The sequence below is a fragment of the Protopterus annectens genome, chromosome 10.part0 (assembly GCF_019279795.1).
Source record: "Protopterus annectens isolate FY-2018-M chromosome 10.part0, PAN1.0, whole genome shotgun sequence".
NCBI lineage: Eukaryota > Metazoa > Chordata > Ceratodontiformes > Protopteridae > Protopterus > Protopterus annectens.
Window position 1 is genome coordinate 145661164 of NC_056744.1, and position 20820 is coordinate 145681983.

At 43.9% G+C, this 20820-nt stretch overlaps 1 protein-coding gene across 1 annotated transcript in view; it reads left to right on the forward strand.

Moving 5' to 3' along the window:
• Positions 1 to 3997: 3997 nt before the first annotated feature.
• The window catches only part of GNA13 (G protein subunit alpha 13), a 562986-nt gene continuing 546163 nt past the window's right edge, over positions 3998 to 20820 (forward strand). Inside the window, exon 1 of the mRNA XM_044085113.1 lies at positions 3998 to 4222. Within this exon, the coding sequence (XP_043941048.1) occupies positions 4001 to 4222 (222 nt within the window). The 5' untranslated portion in view covers positions 3998 to 4000. The remainder of the gene's footprint in view (positions 4223 to 20820) is intronic.

The following is a 20820-nucleotide window of genomic DNA, read 5'->3' on the forward strand; positions in this document are numbered from 1 at the left end:
AACAGAAATTCCACTAATTCCATGCTTAAAACAGGAGTTCCTATGGTGGGCTCAAGCATGCCAGTCAAACCCAGGGCTACCCTTTCGCAGATGTCAAGCAAGCCAGACCATCACAACAGACGCTTCAGACCTAGGATGGGGGGCCCACATGCTGGACAAATGCGTGCAAGGATTGTGGACGCAGGATCAACTTCACCTGCACATCAACCTAAAAGAAATGCTGGCAGTAAAACTAGCAATTCAAAACTTCAGACCATTTCTCAAAGAGGGCCAGTTGATGATAAGGACAGACAACACCACAGTCATGTGGTACATCAACAAACAGGGAGGCACCCATTCATACCCCCTATGCAGAATGACCTTGGAGCTGTGGAACCTGGCACTCAGCTACAACATCCAGTTACAGGCAATATTTGTACCGGGAAAAGAAAATACTCTAGCAGACATTCTAAGCAGAACCACATCGGATGCCCACGAATGGATGCTACATCCGGACATCTTCAAGACCATCTCAAAGAAATGGGGAATGCCTCAGATCTATTTGCTTCCCCTCTCAATCACCAGCTCAAAAAGTTCTGCAGAAGGACATTCCACCCACTAGCATGGAAAGTGGATTCGCTCTCCTTCAGCTGGAAAGGCCTAACAGCATATGCATTCCCACCTCTTCCCTTGATACACAAGGTATTACTAAAAATCAAGGAAGAACGTCCAAGGATAATCCTAATAGCTCCAAACTGGCCAAGACAACACTGGAACCCACTGCTGAGGAGCATGTCTCAGAACAATATGTGGCCAATACCCCTGATGCCTTTGATGTTAACTCAGAACAACTACAGCATCATGCATCCAAACCTAAAAACGTTGCAACTGACTGCATGGAACATCACATAGCAGCAGCTGATTCAGAACTTTCCCAAAGAGTTAAAGACATTATTCTTGAAGCCCGCAGACCTTCAACAAGAAGGAACTATGCAGGAAAATGGAAAAGGTTTGTCATTTGGAGTACTGAAAGAGGAAAAGATGTGTCAAACATAGATATGCCTAACATTCTGGAGTATCTGGCAGAACTTCTACATTCAGGCCTGTCCTACTCCTCCATCAAGATACATGCATCAGCTATATCAGCAGAATACAGCTTTGATCCACCTGTTTTTTCACACCCATTACTCAGACAGTTCCTCAGAGGAATCAAGAATGTAAAACCTCCAAGGAAACCACCATTACCAGCTTGGGACTTTAACTTTGTGCTAGAAAAATTGACACTATCACCCTTTGAGCCAGCAGCAACAGCAGACCTACAGCATCTATCGTGGAAAACCGCCTTCCTGCTGGCAATAACCTCAGCCAGGAGGGTTTCTGAACTCCAGGCCCTAATGGCAGTACAACCCTTCCTAATCTTCCATCAAGATAGTGTCCATGAGGACTAATCCTACATTTATGCCTAAGGTGGTATCCAGAGTGTCTTTAAACCAGGCAATCCACCTACCTACCTTCTTTCCCAACCCACAAAACAGAGGGGAAAGAATACTGCATACCTTGGATGTACATAGACAGCTACGCTACTACCTGGACAGAACAAAAAGTAGCAGAAAAACTGATCAGCTTTTTGTAGCCTATGCAACAGGAAGGGAAGGAAAAGCTATTTCCAAACAGACAATCTCCAAATGGATAGGAAATTGCATACGATTCTGTTACTCCTTCCATGGAAAACCAATTCCACAGAACATAAGACCTCATTCTACAAGGGCAACAGCCACTACCACAGCCTTTTTACGAGGAGTGGCAACCAAAGACATTATTGAGGCAGCTACTTGGACCTCCGTGCATACATTTGCCAAGCATTATAATTTGCCTCTATATTCCAGATCCCGAGCAGGGTTTGCCACTGCTGTACTGCAAGGGATCCTAACCACACCATAATCTAGTTTCTTCCTCCTCCCCTAGTTGGCTATGGTATTCTACCCAGTTGTTATGACTGCAGATGCATCCATGAAGGACATAGTACAGTTTTGTACCTACCATAAATGTAGATGTCCGAACTGGATATCATCTGCAGTCAGGATTACCCTCCCTCCTTCCCCTCTGTGGTACTCCTAGGGTGTTTACCCTCCTAATAGCTAGCTGGTGGGGGGGAGTCTTTTATGGTGTATTTGTTGTATATATGTACATACATGGTTATTTTTTGTGTTTACCATTATCTTTTTGGAAACATTGGCATTTATCCAAAATTTTTAGCCTTCAAGAGGGCTACTGGCATCTGGGGCAAGAAACAGTGAGGAAAATGGCGTCGGCTGATGCCTTTATACCCGAAGACCAACAGAGATAACGTCGGGTGAAGTGCGACATCAGCCGAAGCCGGACTCGGACTTTGGAATCCGGCCGACTGAAGGGCTGCCTGACAGGACAACCCAGTTGTTATGACTGCAGATGCTATCCAGTTCGGACATCTACATTTATGGTAGGTACAAAACTGTACTTTACCCTCCCTCCTTCCCCTCTTACTTGCTGTTACGTACCTAGGTCTTCTACCTCTTACTGCCTATGGGAAGTATTTGCTAGTAAGTGAAAATTGTTTGCTTTTCTTTTGTATACTTTGCTAGCAATTTGAATTGCCTACCTATTTGGGGGCACCTGACAATCTGGGGCAAGAAAAACTGAAGAAAATGGTGTCTGCTGCATCTTGTATGCCCCTGTCACACTGACAAGGTGACAGCAACCGACGCTGGACCAAGACTTTGGAACTCAGGCCGACTGGGGAACCGCCTGACGGCAGGATAACCCAAGTGTAATGACTGTAGCAGTGTTTACACTCTAGCATCTACATTTATGGTAGGTACAAAACTGTACTTTTCTGCTATAAGCACCATGGAAAAACTATCCCAAAGGGGATCGGATCCCATTCCACCAGGGCTGCATCTGCTTCAACAGCCTTTCTCAGAGGTGTTCCTTCCAGGTATATTGCAGAAGCTGCTACCTGGAGCTCACTTCATACTTTCACCAAGCATTACCATTTACCACTTTTCTCTAAATCCAGAGCTGGCTTTGCCACTGCTGTCTTGCAGGGCCTTATAGCTGGTCCTAATGCTGTATAATTTCCTCCTCCCAACCATAGCTTTGGGAATCTACCCAAATGTAATGACTGCAACAGTGAAACATGAAGAACATAGTACAGTTGTGTACACTTAACATAAATGTAGATGTTAAAGTGTATTCACTGTTGCAGTCCTGGTTACCCTTCCTCCAGCCCCCTTTTTTTCTCTGGCTATACCTCTACTTTCTTTTACTATGCTTAAAAGCCCTTTTGGTGTATTTGCTTTTGGTTGGAGGTATATTTTTGTTTTTAATTTTATTTGCTCCCCATTTGGGGGGCACCTGACGTCTGGGGCAAGAAAAACTGATGTAATGACATTGGCTGCATGTTTTATACCCCTGACGACCTGACGTCACGGAAGAAGGGACAGCAACCAACGCAGGACTCAAGACACTGTTAATCAGGCCGACCTGAGGGCAACCTGCCAGCAGATACCCAAATGCAATGACTGCAACAGTGAATACCCTCTAACATCTACATTTATGGTAAGTGTACACAACTGTACTTTCTGAAGGGATTAGTGCCCAAACCTGTCTTTAGTCAGCTAAGCCCATACTGACAGTTTGAGCATAGTGGAAGGTGCCCTGAAGCCTTGGAAGCTGGCTGTTGTATCCTTGGCAGGATACAACTCTGGTAAGGCTACAGCAACAATGATCAGTTGGACATTTACTGTTCTGGTAAGTTTATTTAAACTGTACTTTAAAGTCCTTTTCATTGCTGTTGGATTAGCTGGGATATACTGCCAGCCTCTCAACTGTCATCTTAATTCTGAAGGTTGTGCATCAATTAACATTGTGTAGCTTTAGAGTCTATACAGTTGTGTGCTATTTTCTTAGAAGAGTTTGTAGCTTGAAAATAAATTTTCACTGCAGTTTTTTGTAAAACATGTGCAATTGTTTCTTTTAAGGGATGAGAGTACTTGTAGATGCCAGAGAAAAACTACATATTCCTTGGGAAGAGGCGTCAAATCAGAAGCACGGAGAGTTGTTGATGGCATTTGACACACGATCAGCCATGGCATCACAAGGAGTGGATTCTGAGACTTTTTTAAAATATGCACCTGCTATCAAGTCATTATGGGCAGATAGTGGCATCCAGAATGCTTATGACAGACGACGCGAGTTCCAATTGGTAAGATTTGGAGGCATCAGTATTTTTTTTTTCCTATGCTTGATTGCAGTAGCTTGGCAAAGTTGCATGTCATAAAGCGAAGATGCAGCCTCTGTTTCTTGGTGGTCTAAGCAAAGTTATCTGTCTTTGTCCAAGTAGTGTTACAGTTCTGGATGTCTGAGCATTGCCACTACAGTAGTCGATTTGATGGAGAATGGGTGCCATTCTCCAAAGAGAATTGGAGTGCATTTCTCAGTGTTGAGGGCAAGTCTATGATTAACATGTCAAACATTTCTTTTGCCCAAGTCTTGCTGGAGAATTTTGAGTATAATAGCGGAATTTGATAATTCCCTCCATTTTGCAGTCATCAGCAGAATTGGTCATAGTCCCTTGATTCAGCTTTTTTGTCAGAGAAGAGTATGCCGAAGAAGAGAGGGTCCAGGACAGAGCCCTGTGGAGCACAGATGACGTTTATCTGTGCAGAAAAAATAACCCTGACTTAGTGGTGTCAGTTGTCAGGTAACAAATGGGCTATCTTGCGAATTCTGCATGGTTTAATGTTGAGTTGAGAGAGCTTGATACTTGCCTACCATGTCTTGGATTACTGATAAAGCCCTTTAGTAAGGTCCAGGAAGGCAGTGTAGACTATGCCCTTTAGCCATTGCCTTGGTAACCTTTTTGAGGAGCTTTACTAGGTGAAGCAGGCATGATCAGCCTTTATGAAGCTGCTCTGCTGTGTGGCAGGTGTTAACACTGTAATTTTGTCTAGTTCTAACATTGTACTAAGTGAAGATGACTGAAATCTGTCTCTTACTTTTGGGATCATTTAAGCAAGTGCAAAATCTCACAGCCAAAATTTGTAGACATAAGCTCTCTAATTCTGGAAGTAGACCACCTCTTTTCTGTATTTCATGCAAATACTCCCAGAGTAACACACCAACCATTGAATGAATAACTACTACTAAATCTGTGTAATCAGTCTGAAGAGAGTTGACTAAAGAATTCTGGAGGGTTGTTTTTGGGAGTGATATCACTGAGACTTGCTTTATACAGTCCTTTTTGACACCCCCTTCCTTCTGCTTGCATTAAATCAAAGTACTTGGATCCTGTAATATTACAACATTTTTAAAGCATAATTATGCAGCTTTCTGTAAAATTCAAAGCCAGTTCATTTTTTATTTAAATGATGTAACTAGTATAGATGAACTTTCTATCAGATTAGTATCAGATGACATTACAGCAGCTGTTTATGAAGATATGTTTGGGTAACGGCCGTACCTCATTTGCACATTTTTCTCTTATGCGTAATCTTTATTACTAAAAAATTTTCTGAATTATTTAGATAATTTAATGTACTCTTTCAAAATCTTGACTTATTGAAGTTTGCGTCAAATTTATAGTATATTTTAAAGTCAAAGTAAACTTTGTTGATCAGATATATACAGCAGTGCAAGCTGAACGGCATGGCGTTGCTTTGGTCCCTGTGCAAAACATGGTAATAGACATGCAATTTAAATGACAGACTAATGCACATACAGGAATAATTCAAATGTTAGCACATTACCGCAATTAGACAGGAAGACATTAAACAGTGTTGTATTTTAGGTATTGCAAAGACTATAACAGTCCTGATATTATGGGAAAGGTTCTGTGACTGTGCTACTCAACTGCCTGCTGTACGAACATTGATTTTTTTTTAATATTGCGCTTCAGTTGTATTATGATATATTTTGATGTTCATATTTCACATGTATGGAGTGTTGACTCACTCCTGACTATTGCACATTTAGGAAGTAGTAGCATAAGAAATTAGGCTAACTGTACCAGTTATTGAAGCAATTTGACAATGTGATTACTGTAGATGAGTTCACAGCAGGTGGTAAATTGATCTCATTCTCAGTCATGACTGGCGTTCAAGTTCGGCAGCCTTGCTCCTGTTCAGTCTAGATGTTGTGCGGTGTAAGCTGCGATATAGTCTGCCTGAGGAAAGGTGGAAGTACGTTCCATAGGCATGGTGAGTGGGGTCAGCAATTGTCTTCCTAGCCCTTCAAACACACAGAGTCTCGTGCAGATCATCCATTGATGGAAGTGAGCAACCAGCTCAGAAGAGCCTTGCGGTCAGATGCTTTGCAGTTACCACACCAAACTATATTTGAGAGGATGCTCTCAATGGACTGAGCCGGGTTTGCCGTCCTCCGTTTCCGTAGGAAGTGCAGACATTCTTGTGCCTTCTTCACTGTGTGGCTAATATCGACCAAGATAGGTCATCTGAGATGTGCACCCACAGGAACTTGGCGTTTTTGACTCTCTCCACTGCCACCCCTTTAATTTCCAGGGGTTGATGCATCTCCTGAGTCCTCCTGAAGTCCACTATTAATTCTTTGGTCCTGCTTACATTTAAGGCCACATTGTGGCTGTCGCACCAGCCTATTATATGCTCCAGTGCATCCCTGTAGGCTGTTTCCTTACCATTTCTAACAAAACCTATGACAGTGGATGTTCATAGTGTTTCACTGTTGCATTCATTACTCTTGGGTTATCCTGCTGGCAGGCTACCGGCAGTCGGCCTGAATTCCAAAGTCTTGGTCCGGCATCTGTTGCTGTCTCCTCTTCCCTGATGTCAGTATACCAGGGGTATAAAAGATGCAGCAGACGCCATTTTCTTCAGTCTTTCTTGCCGCGTGGTGCCTGAAGCAGTTCGCAAGTGCCGGTTGGCCGACTCCTGAGATTTTCGTGTTCGAATTTCAGATCCAAAGTCTTCATTTAAAGCTAAGTACACCGTTGGGGAAACTTTTTTCTTGCTCCAGACCGATGTCAGAAAAAGTTAATTGTATTTCTTTTGGGATGCAAATACTCATAAGGACTTCCATTCTTATTGTATTCCTTGCCTAGGCCCTGATCACGATGTTGCTAATTGTAGGTTTTGTGCTAGATTTAACCAACTCACTATTAAGCGTCGGTACAATTTTGCATTTCATTACTTTGGCCGATTTAATTATACGATGTCGTCGTATAGCCATCAGACTACCGCAATTTATAAGAAACTCTAGGAAAAGGACCGGCATCCGAGGTCCAAAACTGATGACGAGGCTTCTTCTAAGCCAGTTGCCGGTTCTCAGTGAGGTGCTTTCGCAGCCCCTGACGCCTGCTATCTCAAAGCCACGGGCCGTTTCAGACTCCCACGTGGAGCAGACTAGGCCTGTGGAAACTCAAGGTATTGGACATTTGGAAATTATTCCCTCAGATGGGTCTGGAGCCGCTGAGCAGGCATCTGCTTCTGAGGGTGTTTTCAGGCCTACACAGTTGTATATAAAACCGACGACAGCTTCAAAGGCAAAGACTAAAGCACCACTAAAGACAAAACAAGTACAGCAAGCCCATGGACAGGCCTCCATGCCTAAGAAACAGATGCTCAAAATGGCCGAAGACCTAATTACTTTGATCAGGTGTTCCCATCCCCCTCCTGATAAGAGGCCTAGGCAAAAGACAGAATATGATTCTTCAGGTCAGGTTTCCATTTCTTCTGACTCCTCTTCTGAACAGGAATACTCTATTCCTCCCTATGAGGAATCAGATGCTGAAGAATCTATCCCTTCAGCCTCTTTTCTTGAGGATTCTTTTGGAGAAACCATGCATACCATGAGGGAGCACTTCCACTGAGAGCCGAGACTACTCGGAATCTAAGAAAAGGCTCAGACTTTCTTTTACTACCTCAGCACAGGCCTCTTGCTGTCCCTCCTGTTAGACATTGTTTTTTGGAGTCTGGCCTGTCTCCTGACTCTTTGCCCCCTGCACCTGTTAAGCCAGATACTACAGGGTTCCAGATTCACATAAATGTCTTTATAAAAACCCTGCTGCTGACCCAGAAACTATTTATCAGGGTCCTAAAGGGGTCAAGGTTTCCACTGCAAAAAACCCTACCCCTCTGATAGGGATTCAAAGGCACTGGACAGATGGGGAGGGGGGGGTTTACACTTCTGCTACCTTGGCTGTGAAGGCTTTAAATTGTCAATTTCATATGCTTAAATATCAGCAATACTTAATGTCACTGCTTAAACAGAAAATGTTAAATTCTGAATGTGCAGAAAGCAAGGAAATGCAGGATTTATTGCATGCAACTGAACAAGTGGGAAAGCATACTTTGCAATGTGGTTTTGATTCTCTGGAGGCCTCTTGCAGGGCCGCTGTTACAGGTTCTGTCATTACGTGGCATGCTTGGTTAAAGGAACAGAATCTGCCTGATCATGTTGAAGCAAAATTATTAGATGCTCCATTGCAGCATGATACTTTGGTGTTAAAGCAGAAGAGGTGTTGAAGAAAATGGAGGACAAAGCGAAGTCTATGCAGACAGTTAAGGATTTCATACAGGTGCAGCCACCCAGATTTAGCATTAACTGGCCTACAAAGAATTGGTCCTTTCCAGTGTCAGACAGGCCACAAAGAGGCAGATACAGATGCCCCAGAGTCAGATCCCAGCCCCAAGGCCCATACAGGCCTAAACAATGGGGTGCTTCTACCTCCAAAAGCGGAGAAGACAAATCACAGCTATTCAGGAAACATTCCCAATGACTTTCCTCCACCAGCACCAAGCACTTAGCTTTTGGCAGCCCCCTTAGGGGGAAAACTAGCACTTTTTTCACAAAATTGGCACATGATCACACAGGACAAATGGGTCTTGAACATAGTGTCAGGGCTACAGGTTCCACTTTCACACCCTGCCCAGGGCGAAAGGTATGCCAGACCTGCCACACAATCAATGGGCAGAGGCACAAAAGCAAGTTTCATCCCTCATAGACATGAGGGCCATTCAGCAAGTATCACAGCAAGAGCAGGGACAAGGATTTTACTCGGGACTTTTCTTGGTACACAGAAAGGACAAAACCTTATAAACCAATACTGGACCTGTCTATTCTAAACACATTTCTGGACGTTCCAAAATTCGAAATGTTGACTCTGCAGCAGCTTCTGCACATGGTGGGCAAGAAGGCTTGGCTTGTAACTTTGGACCTAAAAGAGGCATACCTGCACGTCCCAATCAGACAATCTTGCAGAAGATGCCTCAGATTCATAGCTGTCTCAATGCACTACCAATTCTCTTCACTGCCCTTTGGCTTATCTACTACGCCCAGGGTCTTCACAAAATGCCTGGTACCAGTAATTGCATTTTGCAGACAGAGGAATTCAAATATATCCTTACTTGGACGACTGCCTTATTGAAGTAGAGAACAGTGACAATTCTGCTAAAGCATCTGGCGTTTGTAAAAAAGATTACTAATTTGCCTAGGGTACACAGTAAACAAAAATAAATCAAAGCTAGTACCCCCTCGAGAGATAATATTGCTGGGTGCAAGCTTAAATAAAACTGCCCAGATGGCTTATCTCACGCCAGACAAACAAAGGCAACTGACTTCTTCTTTAAAAATGTTGGCAACAAAGACCCAGCTATCTACAAGAAAAATACTGCAGGTTTTAGGCTTCATGGCATCCTGCATTCTGCTAATTCCATATGCCAGGCTGCATATGAGGAAACTTCAATGATATCTAAAAAGTGTTTGGACTGAACATTGCCACAGCCTGGGAACATTAATTACCCTCATTCCCTGCCTGCAACAGGAGTTTCGATGGTGGGCACAGGCTTGTCACCACAACAAGGGACAGCCATTCACTTTACCCACAGCCAGGCAGACTCTAACAACGGATGCATCAGATTATGCCTGGGGAGCCCACATGGCAGGAAAATGTATTCAGGGCACATGGCCAGATGCTTCTTCATATCAATCAAAAAGAGATGCTAGCTGTTCAGAATGCCCTGACAGCTTTCAAGGATCTACTTCATCCAGGACAGCTACTGATAGACAATACTACAGTCATGTGGTACATAAGCAGGGAGGCACTCATTCCTACCCCCTACCCCCCCTCTGCAGACGAGCCATGACTTTGTGGGACACAACATTGACTTATCAAGTTCACCTGCAAGCACAATTCCTGCCAGGAAAGAGAGATACTCTGGTAAACTAAGCAGAAACCTCATGGATCCCCACGAGTGGAAACTGGATCCACAAGTCTTCAGCATGATGATAAGGAGATGGGGATGCCCAGACATAGATTTGTTTGCCTCCCCTCACAACTGCCAACTAGAGATTCTGCACAAGGACTTATCACAAGCAAGCATGGAAAGTGGATGCCTTATCCTTCAGCTGGAAAAACCTAACAGTATGTGCCTTTCCTCCACTGCCTCTCCTCCCCAAGGTACTCCTAAAGGTCAGACGAGAAGCCAAAAATGATACTGATTGCCCCAGACTGGCCACGCCAGCACTGGTACCCAATCCTAAAGAACTTGTCTCAGGGTCCAGCCTGGACATTGCCTCAAATTTCTCACTTACTGACCCAACAAAACAATTGGATCCTGCACAGACAACTCAGGACCCTAAATCTGACAGCATGGCGGATAATGTAGCCATTCAGAACACTCCTCTCTCCAAAGCTGTGATGTTATTTTGGAGGCCAGGAGGCCCAGTACCAGAAAATTATATGTAGAAAAATGGAGAAGATTCTGTGCTTGGAACCAGGGACAAGGAATTGCCGCATTTGTACCAAATATTCCTCAGATTTTACAATACTTAACGGAGATGCTGGACAAAGGCCTATCCTTCTCATCAGTTAAGATCCATGCCTCTGCCATTTCAGCCCATTACAATACGGAACCACCTATCTTTTCTCCTCCTTTGATAAGGCAGTACCTCAGAGGGGCCAAAAACATAAGACCTGTAAGCAGAACACAAATACCTGCATGGGACCAATTATGTCTTGGAAAAACTCACACTGCCTCCTTTTGAGCCAGCGTCAACAGCTGATATAAATATCCTGGAAAACAGCTCTGCTCCTAGCAATAACCTGTGCAAGACTAGTCTGAGTTGCAGGCACTCATGGCTGTGGAACCTTTTCTCATTTTCCATCCAGACAGGGTTTCTCTGAGGACAAACCCAACATTTATGCCTAAGGTGGTGCCTAGTGTGGCCCTTAACCAAACCATTCACTTTACCTACCTTTTATCCAAACCCACAGAACAAGGGTTCATAGGTTCATACTAGGCTATCTGCTCTAGGGCATTTATAAGCCTAGCCAGAATGTGTTTGGCTTTCGCCACCCATTTTAAATTTATTTTGCTATGCCCTTTTTCGAGGTTAGTATACTGTGCCTCTGTCTAACAGTGAGACGGAAGTGATACCCGGGGTAAACCTACGATCTCCCATCCACTTATCAAGATTCCTCTTGAATAGAGTCAATGAGGGACTCTGCCTAACCTGGACTGGGATTTTATTCCAGAGTGAAGGGAGCCTCTGGGTTATGAATCTGTCCCTCCAGCATGTCCTATTTATTTCAGTGCTGAGGTTCAAGTCTCTCGAGTGCCTAGCTCGATGGGATTTGGATTTTCTGAGGTGCAGCATGTCCATTAATTCCGGGTTGGACATGGCTTTATACGTCAGGCACAGATCGCCTCTGAACAGGCGGTATGCCACTGAGTAGAGCTGGAGTTTCTTTAACCGGGCAGCATATGGCACCTGTTTGAGCCCTTTGATCCTCTTGGTGAGGTACTTTTGGGGTCTTTCCAGTTGCTGCAGGTGTGTGGTAAGGTACATCCCAAAAGGGGCATTGTACTCAATTGTGGGCCTGATGAGGGATGAGTAAAGAGGCACGATGACCTCCCCTGATCTAGATGTGAATCCCTTCATGATTAGGTGGGCTATATAAAATGTTTTTCTAACCACTTTGGCCACGTGGTTGTCAAATGAGAGATTGCTATCAACTTGGGTCCCCAGGTCCCTAATTACTACTACTGTACTTAATGGATTACCACCTATGTGGTAATTTGTGGGCACTTTGTTTTTGCCAAAGGGGATGACTATACACTTTTTGGCATTTAGCTTGAGGCCATGGCTCTGGCACCGGTTGTCTGTTTCTATGAGGCCCTTTTGGAGGATGCTTGTGTCGGCTGGAGAGTCTATTATGGCGCCCAGTTTGCAGTCATCTGCGAACTTGGTCAGCCACAGTCCTTCCGTGTTGGCCTGTACCTCCGAGAAATATATACCGAACAAGAGAGGTCCCAGGACTGAGCCTTGGACACCACTTGTAACTGGTTTGGAGTCTGACATGGCTCCAGCAGTACTAACCATGTGGGTTCTGTCCTTGAGCCAGTTTGCAATCCATCTAGTGACATAGGGGTTTATATTTAAGCTGGTGAGCTTATCTATAATGCCCGAGTGGGTATTGTATCGAAGGCTTTTGCGAGGTCCAGGTAGGCTGTGTGGACCACCTTCCCCTCGTCAATGGCCTTGGTGACTGTTTCAAAGAAATCAACCAGGTTTGAGGCAGGATCTGCCCTTAAAGTCGAACTGGGTAGGATCCAGTGTCTGTAGGTCCCCAATATCTTTATTTGTGAGGTCCATGGTTATCCTTTCCATAGCTTTGCAGACCAAGCTAGTCAGGCTTATGGGGCGATAGTTTCCAGGATCCGTTGAGGCACCACCTTTATGGAGAGGGACCACTGTTGCTGTACGCCACTCTTTGGGCACATATCCTGTAGTAAGGCTGAGATTGAACAGTAGTTTTATGTTTGGGTTTAGCTCTTCTTGGAGTTATGTAGGACGCAGCCCGGGACACCGTCTGGTCCCATTGATGCTATGTTTTTTGCTTTGGAGAGGGCGGCTCTTAACTGAGCATCTGAGATGTCAGGGGGGCAGCACTCTGCTGGGATAGATATTTGCCCTTTTGGTGGGGAGGGTGGGGAGAAGTTTGCGCTGAACCTGTCAGCTAGGATGTTGGCAATGTCTGTGGGTTCAGTGTATTTTTTGTCATTTTGGACTAATTCTGCGCATATCTGGGAATTACCACCCAGGTTCCTAACGTAACTAAAGAAAGCCTTGTGATTATCCTTAGTGTCCTGTGCAATTTTTCTCTCGAAGCTGGCCTTAGACAATTTTATGAGTGCCCGTAGTATTTTGCTAATACTGATCAGTGATGCCTTCCCTTTTTGGGATTTTGCTCTATCATTTAGTAGCTTCCTCCTTCTATTGTATAGTTTGTTTATGGCTGGGGCCCACCAGACAGGACGTCTGCCTTTGGAGGATTGGGTCTTGGTTTTATTTGGGATCGTATGATCCATGCATTCCTGAAGGTGTTCATAGAATGCGTTTATAAAGGATTCTGCGGTCTGGGCCGTATTTTCCACAGGCCCGGGGGCTTTGAAGGATTCCACCTCGGTTTTGAGGAGTGTGAAATTTGCTTTAGAGAAGTTTTTCACTGGTTTTCTGGGCAGGGGGTGGGGTCGGGATGTGAATATCCAGTAGTGAGATTAGTTTATGGTCTGATCTTACCAGTGAGGGATACACTTCTGGTCTGGAGCATAGAGTCCCCATGTTGGTGATGATCAGGTCCAGTATGTTTTCCCCTCTTGTGGGAGTGGTAACAAGTTGTTCCATAGCATTTTAGTTTATAAATTCTAGGAATCTTTGGGCTAGGGTGTTGGAGCTAGAGTAATGCTCCCAGTCTATGTTTGGGTAGTTGAAGTCGCCCAGTATAATGGTGTTTGGAGAGACCTTCATATTTTCCGGTGTTCTCAGGAAGGCCGAGTGGGGTTCCTGGGTTTGGGAGGGTGGTCTGTAGCAGGCTATAAACTGGAAGGCAGTTTTACCCACTGTTAGTTGCACATGGATAGTCTCTGATGCTTCGTGCTTTGCCACCAACCTGGAGGTGTGGGCATCTTTGAATATCGATACTCCCCCTCCTTTTGTGGTTCGATTCAAGTTTTAGGGCTGAAAAGCATGGTATGAGGTATAACCTGGTAGTGCTGGGGTGCTCTCGGGAGCCCTGAACCAGGTTTATGTTACTGCACAGATATCAATGTTCTCCATGCTAAGGAGAGTTTCGAGTGCGTGCATCTTGAGGTTTAGACTTCTGGCGTTGAGTAGCATTACTCTGTTTCTTATCCCTTGTGATACCTATGGAGGTGGGTTTGTCTTTTGAGCCTTGCCTAAAAAAGGCACTATGGGGGTAGCAAGAGCCTTTGCCAATATCCGAAAGCCCAGGGGTGAGAGACTTCTGCATTCTTTGGTCATACACAGACTGCTACGCTTCTACTTGGACAGAACTAAAGCTTTCAGAAACACTGAGCAACTTTTAGTGGCATATGCTGCAGGATCACAAGGAAAGGCTATCAAAACAGACTATTTCAAAATGGATAGGCCATTGCATTTGTTTCTGCTACTATCAATATGGCAAACCAGTGCATAAGGGCGTTGGGTCACATTCTACCAGAGCAGCAGCCACTTCAGCAGCCTTCCTTAGGGGAGTACCAACCAAAGACATCTTAGAGGCTGCAACTTGGAGTTCAGTGCACACTTTTACAAAGCACTACCATTTACCTCTCTACTCTAAATCCAGAGCAGGCTTTGCCACTGCAGTCCTGCAGGGCCTCAGCCTCTCCTAATCCTATTTAGCCCCAGCCACCCATCCTCAGCTTTGGGATTCAACCCAAGAGTAATGACTGTGTACCTACCATAAATGTAGATGTTAGTGTGTTCACTGTTGCAGTCAAGGTTACCCTCCCACCACCCCCTTTCTTTTGCTGGGTTTCATCTTTACTTCTCTGTTCTATACAGCCTAAGTGGAGTATTTGCTTGTAGATGAAGGAAATGTTTACTTTAGTGCATGCATGTTTACTGGCATAATTTTGTTAGCCTACCCTTTTGGGGGCACCTGACATCTGGGGCAAGAAAAACTGAAAAAAAATGGCATCTGCTGCATCTTTTATACCCCTGGCGCACTGACATCAGGGAAGAGGTGACAATAACCAATGCCGAACCAGGACTTTGGAATTCAGGCTGACTGCGGGTAGCCTGATGGCAGGATGACCCAAGAGTAAATGACTGCAACAGTGAATACACTCTTAACATCTACATTTATGGTAGGTACACATCTGTACTTTTCCTCTGCAAACTTGATGATTTTGTTGGATTCATGCCTGTCAATGTACTTGTGCATCAACAAGGTGAACAGCAGAGGACTTGAGGTGCAGCCCTGAAGGGCACCCATGTTCAGTGCAATACTGATTGAACTGTTCTTTCCCACACATACATTTTGGGGTCTGTTGATGAGAAAGTCCAGTATGCAGTTGCAAAGGGGGTGGGGTGTTGATGCCCAGGTGGTTGAGCTTCGATATCAGATTCTGGGGGCTGACAGTGTTGAAGGCAGAACTAAAACTGAACAGCATTCTGACATAGCAATTCTTGTTCTAGATGTGCCAAGTATTCATGAAGTGCTGTAGCTATTGTAGCTGTTGTATCAGCCGTGCAGCGGTTAAATCTATAAGCAAACTGTAATGTATCCAGTGTTGCAGGTAGAGTTATTGATCAACTGCTCATAACACTTCATTACTGTTGATGTAAGAGTGACTAGTCAGTACTCATTTAGATATGTTGATTGGGATTTCTTGGGTAAGGGAATGATTGTTGTATTTTTGAAGAAACTTGGTACAATGCAGAAATGTGTTGAATATGTTAGTACAGCAGACAGTTGGGTAGTGTAGTCATAGAACCCTTCCCATAATATCAGGACAAGCTGCTTTTTTGGATTACTCTCCTCAGGATCTTCAGAACATCAGATGTTCTTAGACATAGCACCCCCTCACCCTGTTCAGGGAGCTTATTTAGCACAGTGTTGTCAATATCAAATCTGCTGAAGTAGGTGTTTAGTTTGTTCAGAAATTGTGTTGTCATCACATGGGGAAGGATGGAGTATTGTAGTCTGTTATGGCTTGTATGCCATGCCACAGACGTCAGGAGTCCTTTGGTCAGAGAAGTGTCCTTGAATTTTATGCCCATAGGTCCTCTTAGCCATCTTTATACCTGTACTTAGATTTGCTCTGGCCTCTCTTAGGGCATCTGTGTCTTTTCAAAAAGCAAAAATACACATGAGCAGGTGAAAGGTGCGGTACAAAAACTGTGCAAACGTGAAGTAAAAAAAAAGTACCGAACCAACATGGCTGGGCAGAAACCTCTTTATTAAACAAAATAGTAATAAATAGTGAGCACTTTCGTGATAACACTATCACTTCTTCAGACTAAACAAGTAGACCTGGATTTAAAAAGAAAGCAAGCAAAACCACTCGGCTGTTATATGCAAATCTGATGAAATAAGTTACACACACACAAACAGTGCAGCAAGTGTTAAAGTACAAGGAAAACCATACAAATTAAATTTAAGTTTAAAAACCATGTCTAAGTGGGCATGCTTTCAAGAAAGGGACCAGGGCTGAACAGAAACGGATCTTGCTCTTGAATGCAGAGAAACTGCTTGGTTTAAGTGGCGTTTGTAGCCTTAAACTTTGTGTTATCACAAAAGCGCTCACTTTTTAGAACTTTCTATTTTGTTTAATAGAGGTTTTTGCCCATCCGTGTCACTTGATTTAAGTGCAGCATTTCATGCCTTTAGGGGCTGTGTACTTCACCAGATAGCCAGGGTTTCTGATTAGAATGCATGATGATGATACATTTGATGACTATTATGCCATCAGCACATATTAAAATATTGGCCATTATAGATTCTGTTTACTCCTGCAGCTCAGTATGGGGATTCTTTACTGCTGCCTCTAAACACAAACCAGTTCATACATTCAAAGCAGTTCTGTAGTGCCAGGACTGTTCCCTCAGGCCATATCCTTGTTTGGTTGTAGGTTTGTCTATTCAGTAGTGGTGTGTATGCGGGAAGCCACATGATGGCCAGATCTGAGTTGCCCAGATGTGGATAAGGTACTGTTTTTTAGGCCAGTTTTACATTTGTGTACACCTTACCTAGTATGTTCTCCCCTTCTTGTTGCAAAGTTCACATGTTGATGGTAATGGAGTAATATGGATTTCAAGTCAGCTTGATTGAAATCACCTGCAATTATATGGGCAAATTCAGGGTTCTTATTCTGGAGGTCATTTATTGACATGCACAGTGCCACGTTGGTATTGGCACTGGAGGGATGTAAACAACTGATTTAATGTCAATCTTCATTCAGTCTTTGACAGTGGGCTCTGTTCCGAATCGGCTCTGCCATTACTCCAACTTGTGCCTTCCAAACTTTCGAGCCAGGCACTACCCGTAATGCGCCTCTTAAAATGACCTCAGATCTTTTTTTGCCGCTTCATAGGTCAGACATGTTTGTTCTTCTCTCAAGCCTTGGCTGATTCTAAAGTAAGTTTGTCTATTAAAACTCTTATTAAACTGGAACCTACTTCCTGCTGAACTCACCACTGATCAGTCCGTATCCCAGTTCAAAAAAATCCCTTAGGAAATGCATAAAAATGCAGTGGCTTTGTCCCTGTACAAACCCTGACTAACCCCCACTCAAACATAATTCATAAATGAGAACCTCATTATAGGAATAAAACTCTGTTTAAAATTCTGTGCATCACCCACCTACTGGAAAGATTTAAAGTTAACTCTAAACCATGTATGATACCCACCTTTAATATGTGTTTTCCTTTCAGATGTAGTCTTTATTTCTTTCTCAGCTACTTGCTTCCAATCTTTGCTGTTTGTGAGAAAAACATGTACCTGTGTGTACATATCACAAAACAGATTTGTTTAACGATAACTCACTAATAATTTCACTGTATTTACACTTTTTGTACATTTGGATCCTTTTTCCCTGGGCCTCCGCTGAAAATGGACCTGTATCCAGTCGGACTTTCCCAGTTAACAAATGTAAAATAAAATAAAATTAAATACATAAAATTAAAACCCTTATCTCTCCATATTTTTGCTTAACTTTCTTTTTCAATTTTCTGTCTTACCCACTCCTCTCGTAGATTAGCATGAGTGTTTCTTTTCTCCTCATCTGTTTACCGTTGGTAGTCACTTTAAGTACGATCGTTGGTACATTTTTTCTTTTTTTACTTTTTTTTAAATAGGTGTTCCTAAATTACCATTGTTGGCAGATGTTCTTAGTGTTTCACTGTTGCAGTCATTATATTTGGGTTATCTGCCTGCAGGTAGCCCTCAGCCGGCCTGAATATCAAAGTCTGGGGTCCTGCGTCAAATGCTGTCTCCTCTTCCATGACGTCGGGTAGTCAGGGGTGTAAAGCATGCAGCCGTTGCCATTACATCAGTCTTGCTGCGTGGTGCCCAAAGCAGAAGCAGTTTGCAAGTGCGGGTTGGCAGACTCCTGAAATTTTCGTTTTTGAGTTTCAGAACCAAAGTCTTCAAAAAAAGCTAAGGGATCCTTTTTCTTGCTCTATTACCTGTGGAAAGCAAATACCTCATATTTTCATTCATACTGCATTCCTTGCGTAGGCCCAGACCACGATATCAATTGCTGTCGGTTTTGTGCCTTATTCAGTCCTCTAATTATTCATCATTTGTCCATTTTTGCAGCAAACTATTTCAGTACTCTGTTTAATTATCCAGAAATGGCTTTGGTAAGCCATCTGACTACCAACATTCCGAAAAAACGTAAAGATAAAGACAGCATCGGTCCAAAGCTGCCAATGATGCTTCCGTAAAGCAAGTCGCCACTTCGCCAGTAGTAAGTGAGGCACTTTCACAGCCCCTAATACCCACTACTTCAGATTTGCAGGCCTCTACCAAGACCCATTTGGAGTCCAGTATGCCGTGAGATGCTTTTTTGACTATGAAACCTGCCGATGTGTTTACCTTGGATGGGTCCGGAGCCGCTGTGCAGGCACTGGCTTCTGAGGGTGTATTCAGGCCTACTGACTTGCATTTCAAACAAACGCCATCTTCTTCAAGGCGTAAAACTCGAACCCATGCCTAGAAAACTGACGTTCAAGCTGCATGGTCAGGCCCACATGCCTAAAAAAACAAATGATAATGGCTGAAGACCTTATTACCTTAATTAGGGGAAGCCAGCCTTCTCCCTTGAGACCTAGAATTGATTTTTCTTCAGATTCTTCTGATGAGGATTCTGAAATTTCTGTTTTTTCTGATTACCAGGATTTGCCCTTATCTACGTATGAGGATTCTGATGCAGAGGACTTCATTCCTTCTGCTTCCCCTCCAGAAAACTTTTCTTTTGGTGAAACCTTGCACACTCTTAAGGAGCATTTCCGCTGAGAAAGCCAAGATTACTAGACTCCAAAAAGAGGCTTTCTTACCCCTTCCTCAACACAGGCCTTTAGCTATCCCTCCTGTCCTGGGCATTGTAGATGATTCCTTCTTGGAATCTAGCTTGGCCCCAGACACTTTACCTCTGGTTCCCAGGAAACCTGACCGGTATTAAAGTGCCTGACTCTCTCTCTCGTTCCTTTTCAAGAATCCTACTGCGGACCCAGGGACCATTTCCCAGGGACCTAAAGGCATTAAGGCTACTTTCAAAATCCCTACCCCCTCTGAAAGAGATTCCAGGGCCTTGGGCAGATGGGGTAAGAATGTATACACTTTGCTACTTTGGCCATTAGGGGCTTAAACTAAAGTATCAGTAACATTTTATGGGACTAAAACAGAAAATTATGTTGATTCCTGACTGTGCTGAAAGTAAATTACAGGATTTAATGCTTTCTGCTGAACAAGTTGGTAAACATACTTTGCAATGTGGTTTTGACTCTCTAGAAGCATCTTGCAGGGCTGCTGTCACTGGGTCTGTTCTTAGAAGGCATGCTGTTCTTAGAAGGCATGCTTGGCTTAAGGAGCAAAAATTGCCAGATCATGTTAAAGCTGAATTACTGGATGCTCCCTTAAACCAAGATCGCCTGTATGGCAACAAAGCAGAAGTCCTTAAAAAGATGGAGAAAAATGCTAAATCTACGCAAACTGTTAAAGATTTCCTACAAGTGCAGCTTCCCAGATTCAGTAGGCATTGGCCTTCTAAGAATCGGTCCTTTCCAGCCTCTTCCAGGCCTTCAGTCCAAACCCAGGAACAGCAGACCACCTAGGCTACAGTCTCAAGGTGCTCACAGCCCTAAGCAGTGGGGGGCTTCCACTTCCAAAGTTGGAAGTAGTAAGACACTCCCTATGGAATGTTGTCACAATGATTTAACCTTAAACCTTCCCAGCCCTGCTCAACTGCATGCTCCCTTAGGAGGAAAGATCGCCCAGCATGCAAAAAGCTTGGGAGCTCATTACCCAGAACAAATGCATTTTAAATATAGTTTCCCAAGGATACAGATTCTATTTCCACACCATACCAGCCCCAAACGGTTGACCAGACCTACCCCCAAATCAGTGGGCAGAGGCTCAACAGAAGGTTCTCTCTCTTCTAAGTAGCAGGGCTATTCAACCTGTCCCAGCAGAAGAAAGGGGACAAGGTTTTTACTAGAGACTTTTCCTGGTACCCAGAAAAGACTGCTCCTGGCATCCTACCCTGGACCTCTCTATTCTAAACACCTTTTTGGTAATCCCAAAATTTAAAATGCTAACACTTCAGCTGCCTCCTGTGCTAGGCAGAGATGCCTGGTTTGAAACCTTAAGCTTACCTGCACATTCCAATAAGGGAATCTTTCAGGAAATACCTACGCTTCAGAGCAGGCTACATGCACTATCAGATGTCCTTCATGGATGCATCTGCAGTCATAACAAGTGGGTTGTCCTGTCGTCAGGCAGCCCTTCAGTCGGCCGGA